The 17,551-nt window shown below is 32.3% G+C and overlaps 1 protein-coding gene across 2 annotated transcripts in view; it reads left to right on the top strand.

Annotated features, from left to right (window-relative positions):
- LOC137648715 (protein eyes shut-like) overlaps nucleotides 1-17,551 on the top strand; it is a 97,152-nt gene that overhangs the window by 32,278 nt on the left and 47,323 nt on the right. For both annotated transcript variants that reach the window (XM_068381759.1, XM_068381758.1), the window contains exons 4-5: nucleotides 339-452; nucleotides 1,341-1,472. In XM_068381759.1, coding sequence (XP_068237860.1) covers nucleotides 339-452; nucleotides 1,341-1,472 — 246 coding nt within the window. The remainder of the gene's footprint in view (nucleotides 1-338; nucleotides 453-1,340; nucleotides 1,473-17,551) is intronic.

Genomic DNA, 17,551 nt, shown 5'->3' with positions numbered 1-17,551 from the left:
GACCGAATATCCTAGTTATGATAACTTAGGAAATAGATATCTGTTTGAGGTTCGAGATGAGGATGGCAGGTTCATCCTTGCCAAGATTCTTGGACAGGATGTGTCCTATTATGCGAGTGGTATTTTTAGATTTATTTCAGAAGCAGGTCTTCTGAAAGCTATTTAACTTTTATAATGACATCTTAACTTTTATGGTTTTAATTGAATCATCTTTAATCTTTCATATATAATAAATGCTATCGGCGTCCAAGTAGATGTCAGGATGCCAGAAAACTTTCAATCAATCAATCGCCAACTGTTCCATAATATTAATCTATTTCTTGTGAATACTTTGACAGGAGAGTACTGCGAGAGTGAAATTAACGAGTGCTTGAGCAACCCTTGTCAAAATAACGGGACTTGTGAAGACTTGCTGGATCATTACATCTGTACCTGTCCTCTTGGGTATTCGGGTAAGGAAGCGCTGGCTGATTAGTTCGTTAGTTATATTTTATGAATGAAATTTTCTAAGGATGATTTTCCTTTACGAATAACATTGCTTTCGTAGATTCAATAGTACTTATTCTCTCTCTCTCTCTCTCTCTCTCTCTCTCTCTCTCTCTCTCTCTCTCTCTCTCTCTCTCTCTCTCTCTCTCATCCTTGAATATTGGAAAGGCGTGGAAGATTTCAAGAATCTCTCTCTCTCTCTCTCTCTCTCTCTCTCTCTCTCTCTCTCTCTCTCATATATATATATATATATATATATATATATATATCACTGACTATTGCAATAGGATGGATAATCTCTCTCTCTCTCTCTCTCTCTCTCTCTCTCTCTCTCTCTCTCTCTCTCTCTCTCTCTCTGTCTCTCCTGATAAGCTAGGGATTACCTGTACTGTAATCCAGATTTATTACTGCGTATGAAGGCAGCCATTTCCTTCTGCAGGCCATTACACAGTTGTTTCCTCATATCACTGAATTCGTTTAGTGGGTAATTTGTATAGTGTGCTGCGATATTTTGTTAAAGGTGTTTATGCTTAATATTGTTATTCAAATTATTGTTATAATTATTTTTGATATTAATATTATTATTCAACTTTTTGTCTTTGTTAATGGTATCTATATCATTATCATTATTATTGTTAATATTATGTGTATTAATAACATTATTATTATCATAATTGATATTAGTAATATTTTAATTATCATTATTGTTGCTGTCGTACACATCGTCATCAATGCTATCCTTAACATTACTGCTAATTTTGTTGTACACATAATCATCAGTGACACCTATAACATTGCTGCCAATTTAGTTTGCGTAACTGTCCATGCTAAACCCCTTCCAATTCCTTCGTCAGGAGACAACTGCGAAATAGACATAAGTGTGTGCAACAGCACTGAACTATACGACGGAGAGGCCCCAAAGTGTCAGAATGGAGGCAAGTGTATCGACGGACCTGGTCTCTCCTACCACTGCCTCTGCGCCCCGGGTAAGTTTTCTTCACATTCGTGTCCTCTGCTTCGAGAGGATGCGTTCGTTTTGTTGTTTTTGCTGCTGTTGTTGTTGTTGTTATGGAGTGTATCATGTTTGGAATGTCGTGGGGATAATAGTTGAATAGCTTTATTCTTGATGATAATCTGGGGAAAAAAATTGAATATTATTGTGAATGTTGTCACGAATAAACGGAAAGATCCGGAAAAAAACCTTATACTTTGCTTGTAAATCAATTCCTTCCCACCTTAGCTTATGATTTGCTCTCTCTCTCTCTCTCTCTCTCTCTCTCTCTCTCTCTCTCTCTCTCTCTCTCTCTCTCTCTCTCTCTCTCAAGGATGCAAACATATAGATTTATATGTGTATATATACATATATATTATTTACATTATATATATACATACACATATATAGTGTAAATAATATATGTATATATACACATATAAATCTACATGTTTGCATCCATGCTCTCTCTCTCTCTCTCTCTCTCTCTCTCTCTCTCTCTCTCTCTCTCTCTCTCTCTCTCTCTCTCTCTCTCTCTCTCTCTCTCTAGCATGGATGCAAACATGTAGATTTATATGTGTATATATACATATATATTGTTTACATTATATATATATATATATATATATATATATATATATATATACATATACATATATTTGTATATACGTATATGTATACATGCGTAAAACTCATTATACCTTTCAATTGTAATGAACTTTTCTATAGCACAAATTCACAGCAACAAGTCACCGAGGCATCAGTGAGCAACCCGTGAGAAGCAGAGCATTTTAATTGTTCATTGGTTTGCTATTTGTCATACCAAGCGAGACGCTAAACACATGACAGTAACCATTAAATGTCCTTTTGATTGTTGTCGTATCATGCTTTCATGAATGTTATGGAAAGAAGTTTTTTTTTCAGTTAATAGAGAGGTGGTGAGTACGCCACTTAAAAAGGACAAAATGCAAAGGAAGATTGTGTAGGTAAAATGAATGATATGGAGGAATAGTAAAGGATGATTAAGATATAATGAAGAATTGCAAGGTGGCATTGGTAAATTTAAGAGCAAATGCAAAGTGTTATAATGGAGCAAATCTATCATATTACACATGATTCAAGTTTGCAGGAAAACCAAAATTCATTGAAAGATCGTCAACCTAAATAAGATGTCAGTGAAACATTATTAAACCAAACCAATATTCAATAAAGAAATCGATAAAAAAATAAAGCTAATTGATGTTAAAATACATAACTTCTACAAAGCTTACAAAATGTTGCTTAGCAGAGGGTTTTTTTTTTTTTTAAATAAATGTTAAAAAGCGGTAAACGCATTGCATGTTAATCATCAACAACTAAGACACGCATGCAAGCGTTATTTTAGATTTAGTTAATTTACGCCCTGAAATTTAGACGCCAGAACCTCTATTATGAGTTTTTAATTTTTTTAGTTTTTGGCAGAGAGAGAGAGAGAGAGAGAGAGAGAGAGAGAGAGAGAGAGAGAGAGAGAGAGAGAGAGGAGAGAGAGAGAGAGAGAGAGAGTATGGGTAAAATAATACGAGTATTCATTTAAACACACGTAATTAAAGAGTGTGTGTGTGTAAGAGAGAGAGAGAGAGAGAGAGAGAGAGAGAGAGAGAGAGAGAGAGAGAGAGAGAGAGAGAGAGAGAGAATGGGTAAAATAATACGATTATTCATTTAAACACACGTAATTAAAGAGTGTGTGTGTAAGAGAGAGAGAGAGAGAGAGAGAGAGAGAGAGAGAGAGAGAGAGAGGAGAGAGAGAGAGAGAGAGAGAGAGAGAGATTTTCCTTAATAGTTCCTAAGGTTTGACGAAAATGTAAAGAGAGGGGAGCTTCTTGTTTAGAGTCACGAAACACGAATTTTATGCCTCTGTTGATTGAGTCTAGGAAAGAAGCGTTGAGAGAGAGAGAGAGAGAGAGAGAGAGAGAGAGAGAGAGAGAGAGAGAGAGAGAGAGAGAGAGAGAGAGAGAGAGAGGAAAGCTCTACTTTACTTTTTTGTAAAGTCAAATGTTTTCTTAAATTTTCTCTAGGAAAGCTGTATTTCATTTTTTTGTGAAGTCATAAGTTTTCTATTGGAAAGTAATACTTTATTTTTTGTAATGTCAAAAATTTTCTCTAAGAAATCTCTACTTTATTTTTGGTAAAGTCAAAAGTTTTCTCTAAAAAATCTCTATTTTTTGTAAAATCAAAAGTTTTCTTTAAGAAAAGTTTTCTTTAAGAAATCTCTACTTTATTTTTTGTAAAATCAAAAGTTTTCTCTAAGAAATCTCTACTTTATTTTTTGTAAAGTCAAAAGTTTTCTCTAAGAAATCTCTTCTTTATTTTTTGTAAAGTCAAAAGTTTTCTCTAAGAAATCTCTACTTTATTTTTTGTAAAAGTCAAAAGTTTTCTCTAAGAAATCTCTACTTTATTTTTTGTAAAATCAAAAGTTTTCTCTAAGAAATCTCTACTTTATTTTTTGTAAAGTCAAAAGTTTTCTCTAAGAAATCTCTACTTTATTTTTTGTAAAGTCAAAAGTTTTCTCTAAGAAATCTCTACTTTATTTTTTGTAAAGTCAAAAGTTTTCTCTAAGAAATCTCTACTTTATTTTTTGTAAAGTCAAAAGTTTTCTCTAAGAAATCTCTTCTTTATTTTTTGTAAAGTCAAAAGTTTTCTCTAAGAAATCTCTACTTTATTTTTTGTAAAGTCAAAAGATTTCTCTAAGAAATCTCTACTTCATTTTTTGTAAAGTCAAAAGTTTTCTCTAAGAAATCTCTTCTTTATTTTTTGTAAAGTCAAAAGTTTTCTCTAAGAAATCTCTACTTTATTTTTTGTAAAGTCAAAAGTTTTCTCTAAGAAATCTCTACTTTATTTTTTGTAAAGTCAAAAGTTTTCTCTAAGAAATCTCTACTTTATTTTTTGTAAAGTCAAAAGTTTTCTCTAAGAAATCTCTTCTTTATTTTTTGTAAAGTCAAAAGTTTTCTCTAAGAAATCTCTACTTTATTTTTTGTAAAGTCAAAAGTTTTCTCTAAGAAATCTCTTCTTTATTTTTTGTAAAGTCAAAAGTTTTCTCTAAGAAATCTCTTCTTTATTTTTTGTAAAGTCAAAAGTTTTCTCTAAGAAATCTCTACTTTATTTTTTGTAGAATCAAAAGTTTTCTCTAAGAAATCTCTTCTTTATTTTTTGTAAAGTCAAAAGTTTTCTCTAAGAAATCTCTTCTTTATTTTTTGTAAAGTCAAAAGTTTTCTCTAAGAAATCTCTTCTTTATTTTTTGTAAAGTCAAAAGTTTTCTCTAAGAAATCTCTACTTTATTTTTTGTAGAATCAAAAGTTTTCTCTAAGAAATCTCTTCTTTATTTTTTGTAAAGTCAAAAGTTTTCTCTAAGAAATCTCTACTTTATTTTTTGTAGAATCAAAAGTTTTCTCTAAGAAATCTCTTCTTTATTTTTTGTAAAGTCAAAAGTTTTCTCTAAGAAATCTCTTCTTTATTTTTTGTAAAGTCAAAAGTTTTCTCTAAGAAATCTCTTCTTTATTTTTTGTAAAGTCAAAAGTTTTCTCTAAGAAATCTCTACTTTATTTTTTGTAAAGTCAAAAGTTTTCTCTAAGAAATCTCTTCTTTATTTTTTGTAAAGTCAAAAGTTTTCTCTAAGAAATCTCTTCTTTATTTTTTGTAAAGTCAAAAGTTTTCTCTAAGAAATCTCTACTTTATTTTTTGTAAAGTCAAAAGTTTTCTCCAAGAAATCTCTTCTTTATTTTTTCTAAAGTCAAAAGTTTTCTCTAAGAAATCTCTTCTTTATTTTTTGTAAAGTCAAAAGTTTTCTCTAAGAAATCTCTACTTTATTTTTTGTAGAATCAAAAGTTTTCTCTAAGAAATCTCTTCTTTATTTTTTGTAAAGTCAAAAGTTTTCTCTAAGAAATCTCTTCTTTATTTTTTGTAAAGTCAAAAGTTTTCTCTAAGAAATCTCTTCTTTATTTTTTGTAAAGTCAAAAGTTTTCTCTAAGAAATCTCTTCTTTATTTTTTGTAAAGTCAAAAGTTTTCTCTAAGAAATCTCTTCTTTATTTTTTGTAAAGTCAAAAGTTTTCTCTAAGAAATCTCTACTTTATTTTTTGTAGAATCAAAAGTTTTCTCTAAGAAATCTCTTCTTTATTTTTTGTAAAGTCAAAAGTTTTCTCTAAGAAATCTCTTCTTTATTTTTTGTAAAGTCAAAAGTTTTCTCTAAGAAATCTCTTCTTTATTTTTTGTAAAGTCAAAAGTTTTCTCTAAGAAATCTCTACTTTATTTTTTGTAGAATCAAAAGTTTTCTCTAAGAAATCTCTTCTTTATTTTTTGTAAAGTCAAAAGTTTTCTCTAAGAAATCTCTTCTTTATTTTTTGTAAAGTCAAAAGTTTTCTCTAAGAAATCTCTTCTTTATTTTTTGTAAAGTCAAAAGTTTTCTCTAAGAAATCTCTTCTTTATTTTTTGTAAAGTCAAAAGTTTTCTCTAAGAAATCTCTACTTTATTTTTTGTAAAGTCAAAAGTTTTCTCTAAGAAATCTCTTCTTTATTTTTTGTAAAGTCAAAAGTTTTCTCTAAGAAATCTCTTCTTTATTTTTTGTAAAGTCAAAAGTTTTCTCTAAGAAATCTCTTCTTTATTTTTTGTAAAGTCAAAAGTTTTCTCTAAGAAATCTCTTCTTTATTTTTTGTAAAGTCAAAAGTTTTCTCTAAGAAATCTCTTCTTTATTTTTTGTAAAGTCAAAAGTTTTCTCTAAGAAATCTCTTCTTTATTTTTTGTAAAGTCAAAAGTTTTCTCTAAGAAATCTCTACTTTACTTTTAGTAAAGTCAAAAGTTTTCTCTAAGAAATCTCTACTTTACTTTTAGTAAAGTCAAAAGTTTTCTCTAAGAAATCTCCACTTTATTTTTTTGTAAAGTCAAAGGTTTTCTCTAAGAAATCTCTACTTTACTTTTAGTAAAGTCAAAAGTTTTCTCTAAGAAATCTCTACTTTATTTTTTGTAAAGTCAAAAGTATTCTCTTAAGAAATCTCTACTTTACTTTTAGTAAAGTCAAAAGTTTTCTCTAAGAAATCTCTACTTTACTTTTAGTAAAGTCAAAAGTTTTCTCTAAGAAATCTCTACTTTATTTTTTGTAAAGTCAAAAGTTTTCTCTAAGAAATCTCTACTTTACTTTTAGTAAAGTCAAAAGTTTTCTCTAAGAAATCTCCACTTTATTTTTTGTAAAGTCAAAGGTTTTCTCTAAGAAATCTCTACTTTACTTTTAGTAAAGTCAAAAGTTTTCTCTAAGAAATCTCTACTTTATTTTTTGTAAAGTCAAAAGTATTCTCTAAGAAATCTCTACTTTACTTTTAGTAAAGTCAAAAGTTTTCTCTAAGAAATCTCTACTTTACTTTTAGTAAAGTCAAAAGTTTTCTCTAAGAAATCTCTACTTTATTTTTTGTAAAGTCAAAAGTTTTCTCTAAGAAATCTCTACTTTACTTTTAGTAAAGTCAAAAGTTTTCTCTAAGAAATCTCTACTTTATTCTTTGTAAAGTCAAAAATTTTCTCTAAGAAATCTCTTCTTTAATTTTTGTAAAGTCAAAAGTTTTCTCTAAGAAATCTCTACTTTACTTTTAGTAAAGTCAAAAGTTTTCTCCAAGAAATCTCTACTTTATTTTTTGTAAAGTCAAAAGTTTTCTCTAAGAAATCTCTACTTTATTTTTTGTAAAGTCAAAAGTTTTCTCTAAGAAATCTCTACTTTATTTTTTGTAAAGTCAAAAGTTTTCTCTAAGAAATCTCTACTTTATTTTTTGTAAAGTCAAAAGTTTTCTCTAAGAAATCTCTACTTTATTTTTTGTAAAGTCAAAAGTTTTCTCTAAGAAATCTCTACTTTATTTTTTGTAAAGTCAAAAGTTTTCTCTAAGAAATCTCTACTTTATTTTTTGTAAAGTCAAAAGTTTTCTCTAAGAAATCTCTACTTTATTTTTTGTAAAGTCAAAAGTTTTCTCTAAGAAATCTCTACTTTATTTTTTGTAAAGTCAAAAGTTTTCTCTAAGAAATCTCTACTTTATTTTTTGTAGTCAAAAGTTGTCTGGATCAATAACAATTTATTTTGACTCGCGTCAGATGTAGTATCAGGTGACGCCTCAGCAGTCTTGACCTTATAGTTGCCCAATATCCCTTAACAATAACTATGCGTTCCATTTCGCTTTCCCAAAACCAAGCAGGTCTCAAAAGGACCCTCGTTTCTCTACAACGAAGCCTAAAGCTTTATTTAGAATTGATTTAATGTTTTATTATTATTTTTTTATTATTTTTCATAGGAATCAGGGTTTGATCGTATTGCAGGGATCTCTATAAACAGGGCCTTTTCCATCCTTTAATACCTAGTGTTCTCCCTTTTCGATTTTCATATACATCACTTATGTATAGGGAATGTATAATGTAAATAGATATGTATGAAAACAATAAATACATAGCAGACAAAAAATTAATTAAGATAAGTAAATTTCCAAAATCAAACCTTTCTTCTCCAGACTTGGGTAGTGCCATAGCCTCTGTACCATGGTCTTCCACTCTCTTGGGTTGAGTTCTCTTGCTTGAGGGTACACTCTGGCACACTATTCTAGCTTATTTCTCTTCCTCTTGATTTCTTAAGTTTTTATAGTTTATATAGAGAATATTTCTTTTAATTTTGTTCCTTTTTTTTCTTTCCTCACTGGGCTATTTTCCCCGTTGGGGCCCCCTGTTCTTGTAGCATCCTGCTTTTCCAACTAGGGTTGTAGCTTAGCAAGTAATAATAATAATAATAATAATAATAATAATCTACAGACATACAGACGATGTAGAGGAAGGGGTAGGAAGGGAGGGTATCTTGGAAAGTGGGGGGGGGGGGGTGGATAAAGGGAGATTGTGTGAGACCTGAGAAGAAGATGGATGATCGCACCTAAGATATAAATAAGAACAATAAGCTTGTTATGTCAACCCGGTCTCGCCATTGATTTCTGAATCCGCGAATGGATGGAGGTTGTGTGCGTGGATGTGTGGGTCCGAACTGGGAAAAGAGAGAGAGAGAGAGAGAGAGAGAGAGAGAGAGAGAGAGAGAGAGAGAGAGAGAGCGAGTATAAACTAATAGATAGTTATGGATAAGATAATACGAGTACTTATTAAAACACATAATTAAAAAAAAAAGAGAGAGAGAGAGAGAGAGAGAAGAGAGAGAGAGAGAGAGAGAGAGAGAGAGAGAGAGAGAGAGAGAGAGAGAGAGAGGAAAACATAGATAGGTAGATGGAAAGATAGATAGATAGATAGTTATGTAAAATAACAAAAATAATTTTACGAGCGCACGCAATCAGGAAGAGAGAGAGAGAGAGAGAGAGAGAGAGAGAGAGAGAGAGAGAGAGAGAGAGAGAGAGAGAGAGAGTTATACGCAAAATCAGGCCAATAATCTCATACTAAACATTTCAGCACGCTCAGGTAAGCTCATGCAAATCCCACTCTTGTTTTATTTTTGCTTTTGATTAAAAAAACTAAAACATTGATTTAATAACTTCCAAAATTTATTACCACGACAAAGAATGTCAAAGTATAAGTCAAAATTTTTAATTAAAAGATAAAAAAGAACTATGCCATTGAAGTTGAAAGGTTAATATAGATTTTTCATAGATGGTTATAAGATAAGAAAATAAGAAAAAGTAACATTAGATGTCGAAATACGGCTAATTTACTTACACAAATTCTATTGACAAAGAGAAAAAATAGGCGAGTATGAAGTTCTAAAGTCTGGATTTACTGTATAAATGATTTGTTAATCAAAGAGAAACTAGATATCAGTTTGAGGCTCGAGGTGAGGATGGCAGGTTCATCCTTGCCAAGATTCTTGGACATGATGTGTCTTACCAAGCTAGCGATATTTTTAGCTCTACTTCAGAACCAGATCTTCTGAAAGCTATTTAACTTTTAAAATGACATCCTTGCTTTTATGGTTTTAATTGAATATTCTTTTATTCTTTATTTATGAATGATATCGGCGTCAATGACGTTAGATGTCAGGATGCCAGAAAACATCAAATCAATCAATCAGTCAAAGAGAAACTTCTTTTTATGACTTTTGTAAGTCTATCAAGGAATTGCAAGAAAATTGACAAGCAGACGGGGAGTATAGAAATAGGTGAATTAATAATCATAATTATTCATGACAGCCTAAGCTATAATGAAATCTTATTTCATGTTTTAAAATTCCTAAGTGAATTCCATGTAATCAGGAAAATGCCGAGTGATTGCATGATTGGAAGTAATATGTTTGCTTGCACGAGAAACATACTAAATTAGTAGTTTAGATTTTCTAAACAACTTTAAAGATACAAATACTCACACGTGCGCGCACACACATACACACGCACACACATATAAATACATACACATACATGCATACATACATACATACATATATATGTATGCATGTATATAGATATATATTTATATATATATACATACGTATATATATATATATATATATATATAATGTATATATATACATACATTCATATATATATATGTATGTATATGTATATATTTATATATATATTATATATATATACATACATACATACATATATATATGTATGTATGCATGTATATATATATATATATATATATACATTTATACATGTATGTATGTATATATATCTATATATTTATATATATATATATATATATATAAACCCAGTCGTTTCTAGTCCACTGCAAAACAAAGGGTCATAAACACGTCTTTATTCTTGTCTGGGGTTTGGCAAGTTTTCATCATCACTCTGGCCAACTGCGGATTGATGATGGTGTGAGGCGTGTGCGTGTGTGATCTTCTGTGAATGTTTGCATGCATATATATATATATATATATATATAATGCGCAACCATACGTATGTTTGAAAAAATCTTTGTAAGGATTTAAGGATATGTACAGTCCATTATAATTTTTAAAGAAACCACACAAGTTGGATAAATATATCACCTCCAATTCTCCATTCTAAATCCATTAATAGTGCATCAGCTAACCCATACATATATGTCATTTTCTCATGGCCTCCTGAATATAGATCACACTTTACTATCGATTGATATCTTTAACATATGGATAATAAATGAGAAGCTAATCTGACTCTGTTAGTTGGAGGTGGAGTAAGTTTACTGAGAGAAACTGGAGCTAAATTGTAAGGGAATGTATTGTAGTGTGATAGTCTGCTCGTTAAGTTTATTTATAAACGATCTGCGAAAGGGGGATTGCAAATGAAATCAGAGAGAGAGAGAGAGAGAGAGAGAGAGAGAGAGAGAGAGAGAGAGAGAGAGGTAAGGTGAAGGGGTTAAAACGAAGTTAATTGAGGATAGTGGGTATCGATTAACAACAGCGATTAGCTGTATGGAGAGAGAGAGAGAGAGAGAGAGAGAGAGAGAGAGAGAGAGAGAGAGAGAGAGAGAGAGAGAGTATAGTCACTGTAAATCTACTTAATTATAACAAATGACAAAATGATAGACTTCTGTATAATTTTACCTATGTAGAAAACAAAAGTTGAGCCTAAAATAGCAGCCATGTCACGGAAACTGGTAGCTGGAGTAATTTAATTTTTCAAGATCTTTGACCTGTTCTTTCGGGACCCGGTTGGTAAATTTTATATTTTGGGGTATACGAGGATTTGATACTTCGAGCTCATTTTAGGTTAGATGTTCGTAATTATTTTTCTGGAAATCTAATATTATATAATTTTATATAATTTCTTTGTTCAATGAAAGTTTCAGGAATGTTTATTCCAATAAATTAGTAAAATTGAGGAAATAGTAATCCATTGGTTTTATAAGATTATTAATGTCATTAATGTTAGCAATTATTTTTCTGGAAATCTAATGGAATCGAATATTATATAATTTCATATATATATATATTTTTCAATGGGAGTTTCAGGCATGTTTATTCCAAAAAAAAGTGAAATAGAGGAAATAGTAATCCATTTGTTATTATATTATTATCATTGTAATTCTGCTCGTATTAAACTATATTTAAGTTGATTAAATAAATTTTGACTTTATCTCTATCTGCAAATTCTATCAAGTTTAGTAATCCATTGTTTTTTTAAGGTTATTAATGTCATTCTACTCTTTCTTTTAAACTATATTTAAGTTGATTAACTCAATTACAACTTTTTCTCCATTTGCAGATTATATCAAGTTTAGTAATCCATCGGTTTTATAAGATTAATAATGTCATTTTGTTTCTGCTTTCAAACTATACTTTCTAGTAATTTGTTGTTTTTTATTTCTCTACTTTTCTAAAGTCTTTTTATCGTAAACGACACATAAGGGAACATTAGCTTGGTTCGCAACATGCAGTTGGACACAGGATATCCTGGCACACCTCATTCTGAGGAAATGCACCCTTTCACACCCTGTCTCCAACTGTAGGCCTACATATAATTCGTTTAGCTGTCATTATTCATCCCTTCTTGTATTCTTCCCTGTGTATACAATTAAAGTGCTTACAGTCTAGGGAGGTTTAGAGAGCGATCTTCATGAACAAAACAAGAAGAAAACTGGTATTTCAACCATATTTTGAACATATTAACTGGGGAACTCTAGCTGTGGTTAAAACCACAGCTAGAGTTCCCCAGTTAATATGTTCAAAATATTCAGTCGTATATGAAATATCTTTTCCGACACATTTTAACACCATGTCGACAAACTATGTACCAAGTGTAAAATTGGTACATTTGGAATCGTACATGATTACCACATCCGATTGATGCCAAGTTTAGCTGGTGACACAGAAGGAAACTTTCAGGAAACATGCTCGCGTGACACATCGGTTTATGGTACCGATATACGAACATTCCGTCTTCAGATTTGCTGTGAAAATGTTACTTTCCCCAACTTTTTTTTTTTTTTTTTTTTTTTTTAATCTACGATAAATACTTTTGTCTTGGTGTTTCACTTCTAGTACGGACCTTCTACAGACGATAACTACTGGGTCTGTTCTCAGTAGTGTTATTCATTTCATAATTAATCTATCTGTAGTCTCAAACATATTTCTCTAACTCTTTTTGTATCTTCTGTACTTGTTGCTAGTTTGGTCCATCGTGGTTCGTCTTATTGGTCTATTTCATCCCTTCAATTTAGCATGATCTTACCTGTTGCATATTATTATCTATCTATCCATATAGATAGATAAATAGATATGTAGAAAGGTCGATAGATGAGGATATAAACTCCAGTTCATGTTGAGATAATGTAAAATTAAAGAAAATTGGAAGTCGGTATAAATGATTCGTCATTGATTTCATTATTGAGATTATGGTTATTAGTCAGTTCCTTCTGTTGTTCAAAAAGAATAGTTCCATGGCTTTTGAGATGCTACCGCTGGAGAGTTATGGCGTCCTTTGACTGGTTAGACAGTATCACATTGGATCCCTCTCTCTGGTTACGGCTAATTTTACTTTGCCTACACATACACTGCATAGTCTGGTCTATTTTTTCCACCTTCTCCTCTGTCCTCATACACCAGACAACACTGAGATTACCTAACAATTCTGCTTCGCTCAAGGGGTTAAATACTGCACTGTAATTGTTCAGTGGCTACTTTCTCTTAGTAAGGGTAAAAGAAACTCTTTAGCCGTGGTAAGCGGTTCCTCTAGGAGAGGGACATTCCAAAATCAAACCATTGTTCTCTAGTCTTGGGTAGTGCCCTAGCCTTTATACCATAGTCTTCCACTGTCTTGGGTAGATTTCGCTTGCTTGAGGGTACACTCGTCCAAACTTTTCTATCTTATTTTTTATCCTCTTGTTATTTTGAAGTTTTTATAACTTGTTATTTTGAAGTTTTTATAATTTATAGATTTATTTTAATGTTATTATTCTTAAACTTCTCTTGTAGCGTATTTCCGTATTTACTTTCCTCACAGCTATTTTCCCTGTTGGAGCCCTTGGCCTTATAGTATCTTGCTTTTCCAACTCTGGATGTAGCTTAGCAAGTAATGATAATAATGATAGTCATTAATTAGCTGGACATTTATTTAGTAATTCTAATATCAGAGTATCTTTGTTAATTGTTGGAATTGTGGTGCCTTGTTAATAAGAAGAATGGCAGGCGTAGTAAAGATTAAAAGGTGATAAGTGTGTCAAGACGGAGAAGGTGTGGGCACATGTTGAGGATGGGTGATGGGGGAGGGAATGACGAGGTCTTGGGAGGATCCTGTAAGGGGATGGGAAAGATCGAAAGGGCGGCAGAGAATTAAATGGCGAGATAAGGTGAAGGATGATATGGAGAAAAGAGGTTTGGTGGAAGAGGATTCATTTAATGGAGGGCATCGGAGACTGCGCTTTAGGCAACCGACCCCTTAATGTAGGGATAGGTGGGAAAGATGTTGGTTTTCAATAAACCTTTTGGATAAATGATATTCTTCTTATGGAAAACTCATTCAGAAACCTGCTTTTACCAGCGGTACAGAAAACAGTGATTTTCATTTTACCGAAATATTACTTTTACTTTACTTCCTGCTAAAAAAAAAAAAAAAAAAAAAAAATAAAAAATACATTGTAATGATTTCAGTGTAATGGACTAAAGGGAAATCTGCTAAAAAAAAAATAAAATAAAATAAAAAACACATTGTAATAATTTCAGTATAATGGACTAAAGGGAAATATTTCGGTAAAATGAAAACCACTGTTTTCTGTACCGCTGGTAAAAGCAGGTTTCTGAATGAGTTTTCCATAACAAGAATATAATTTATCCAAAAGGTTTATTGAAAACCAACATCTTTCCCACCTATCCCTACATTAAGGGGTCGGTTGCCAAAAGCGCAGTCTCCGATGCCCTCCATTAAATGAATCCTCTTCCACCAAACCTCTTTTCTCCATATCATCCTTCACCTTATCTCGCTGTATAACTCTTTGCCACCCTTTCGATCTTTCCCATCCCCTTACAAGATCCTCCTAAGACATCTTCATTCCCTCCCCCATCACCCATCCTCAACATGTGCCCACACCATCTCCGTCATGACACACTCATCACCTTTTAATTTTTACTACGCCTGCCATTCTCCTTATGTCATCATTTTTCAGTCTTTCAAACAGTGATATTCCCATAATCCTCCTCAGAATTCCCATCTTTGATCTCTCAAGCTTTACTTCCTCTTTTCGTCTTAGAGCCCACGTGTCCTATCCATGCATTAAAGGTTTAAAGGTTTAACGGTCACTCATGAATGGCAGAGGCAAGGGACAGTGACATTGCTCTAGCAATCAGGACAATGCCCTAGAGACTGACCATATATTATATGATCAGCGGCCAAGCCTCCTCTCCACCCAAGTTAGGACCAGGGAGGACCAGGCAGTGGCTGCTGATGACTCAGCAGATAGACCTATAGGCTCCCCCAAATCCCCCAACCTTAGCTCACAAGGATGGTAAGGTTGCAGACACTAATGGCACTAACGAGTCTGACCGGGACTCGAACCCCTGACTGGGAAACACCAGGCAGAGACGTTACCGATCAGGCCACAGCAACCCATTAACACTAGTCTTATTACTGTGCTATAGCTCTTAACTTGTAGGTTAATTGACATTTTCTTATCACATGCCACTCCTGCTACCTCTTCCCCCCAAGATACTATTATCATATTCTCGACTTCAGCCTCACATCTTCCCTCCTGACTTATAGTAGATCCCAAGTATCTAAATTGTTCCACCTCTTTTATAACTGCTCCTCTACTTTCATGTATGACTATCCTGTCCCTGCTTTCCATAAGCTCAGTCGTATCCATATTTACTCTCAAGCCACACCGCTTCAAAGTCTCTTGCCACTCTATAACCCTTCTATGTATTGAAAACTATCATGTTCTGGAAATCCTAATTCTTTGATTATTCCTTTTTACCAAGAAATATGAATGAATGAATAATTGACAATTATCTGGCATCACACAGACCTGTGAATTTAGTAGAATCTCCTCTCTCTCTCTCTCTCTCTCTCTCTCTCTCTCTCTCTCTCTCTCTCTCAGATCGTGTACCATTATACTAAAATATAAAGAAATTAAACTCATGTATTGATTGAACATAAATTCGATTTATATTTTCAAGAGCCCATTTCCAGAACTTAGAATATTTACTTACGAAATTTGCTCCTTTGTTTTGATTGATCATACTTTAAACCAAGACGGTATATACAGGAACCCACTTTTATGTCAAATAAACTCATTATAATGTCTTTCTTGCCTTGCTTAGATTTATTGAGTCGGATTTCATCTTCGTTGCTGGAACTTTGATTATTATTTTTTTCTTAATTAATCTAATAAATATGCGTAGGGGAATAATACTTTGCTTTTGCCAGGCCCGTAATGACAGTCTATAATGAATAATATTTCATAGCAATATTTAGATATTTATCTAACCACATTCGATAAACAGGAAATATAATGGAATATATAAAATTGTTATATATATATATATATATATATATATATACATATATATATATGTATATATATATATATATATATATATATATTCTAAATTAGAATTAACGAAGTTTGTTACGAGTCAGTTCACTTTACAAGTTACAGTTTCGATAAGTATCCAGATAAACGTTGCATTTTATTTCAACTCTTAACATCTGTACCATTTGTGGGGGAATTTTATCATTTTTTTTATAAGAATACAATCAACAACTAGATATAAAAACAAAATATTGATATGATTTGGCAAAAGAATGTTCACAAATGTAACTTGTTTCCAGTTCACTTCCAAAAAAGAGCAAAAAAAAAAAAAAAAAAAAATCTTTAATCTAGTCGTCATAAAGATGACTTGTTTAGAAGACTGGAGTGCTCCAGTCAAAACTCTGCTACCCCATGACGATCAGGGATAGCATACAATGAATTGTATTTGTTCTTCTTTTCAAACTGGACAAACGTGTTGTGATGCAACAAAATATGCGTGACCTGGAACGCAGATTATCACATGAACACATGCACGTGATCGGGAGAAGGGTTTATGACTTTATAGGGGCAAATAATGTGGAACAAATAACGTGGAACACCGTTGCGTATGGTTATCTGTCATCGTTATTGTTGGAACTATGCGTGTTCCTTCTACGCTGTGTTCTCCCTCTGTAACGGCTCTGTCTCACAATTAGTTCGAACACGCCAGGCTGAGATGGCGTGATGCTATCTGGCCATTACGAATAGATGGTAAATTATAGTACTGTGCTGTCCTGTAGTCTCCGAAGGCCTGGGGAAGGAGATGAGTAATTTTGTTTGTTTAATTGCCTTCGCCAAAATAGAAGATTTTACGAAGGGTATGTATTCACCCTTGTTTAGTTTTTAGTTTATTTATTTGTATGTTTGTGAGCAACTTTTACACAATAACTGCTGTATCGATTTTGACTAAACCTGGTAGTCATGTTGGATATAACCCAAGAATGAATCTGTAACATTTTGGATAAAGTACATCAAAATACAAGTACATAACAGTAATTTGAGAATAATCGCAATGTTAAGTAAAAGGCAAATATTTTGTTTATTTTTTGTTTGTGAACAACTTTACGAACAAACTATTGCACCCATTTCAACGAAACTTGGTGGACATGTGGGGTATGATCCAAGGACAAATGTATTAGAGTTTGAAGAAAATATATCTAAGTAAAAATACGCAGTGGAGTTAAGAGCAAAATAAGTTATACTTGGCATGGCTTAGGCATGCTCTCTATTGAGTGCCCCTCTAGTTTGTATGACTTTCAGATGGCAACACGTATCTCTATAAAAATCTCTGCAAATTTAGTTTTAGATAGAAGATATGAATATAGCTTTAGGAACCATTATAATGTCCTGGAATGTTAGAAACACCATCTAAGTCTTAACCCATAGTTATCGTTTTTTGGGGAATTCTTCAAATCCGAATAACTTAATTTTTTAAGAGATTACTAATGACAGAACCGACAACGTGTTATAGGGTGGGGGAGGGGGGTGGGGGGTATTGCCATCCGTGCACCTCCTGAAATGCATTTTAGGCATTACCATAGGGTCTCTCCATTGTCCCTTCGACCTCTAGCTCCATCCACTTTTTAGGTTTC

This window comes from Palaemon carinicauda, chromosome 10, assembly GCF_036898095.1.
Source record: "Palaemon carinicauda isolate YSFRI2023 chromosome 10, ASM3689809v2, whole genome shotgun sequence".
NCBI lineage: Eukaryota > Metazoa > Arthropoda > Malacostraca > Decapoda > Palaemonidae > Palaemon > Palaemon carinicauda.
The sequence above is the reverse complement of the archived record's forward strand: the minus strand, read 5'-3'. Positions and strand labels throughout refer to the sequence as shown.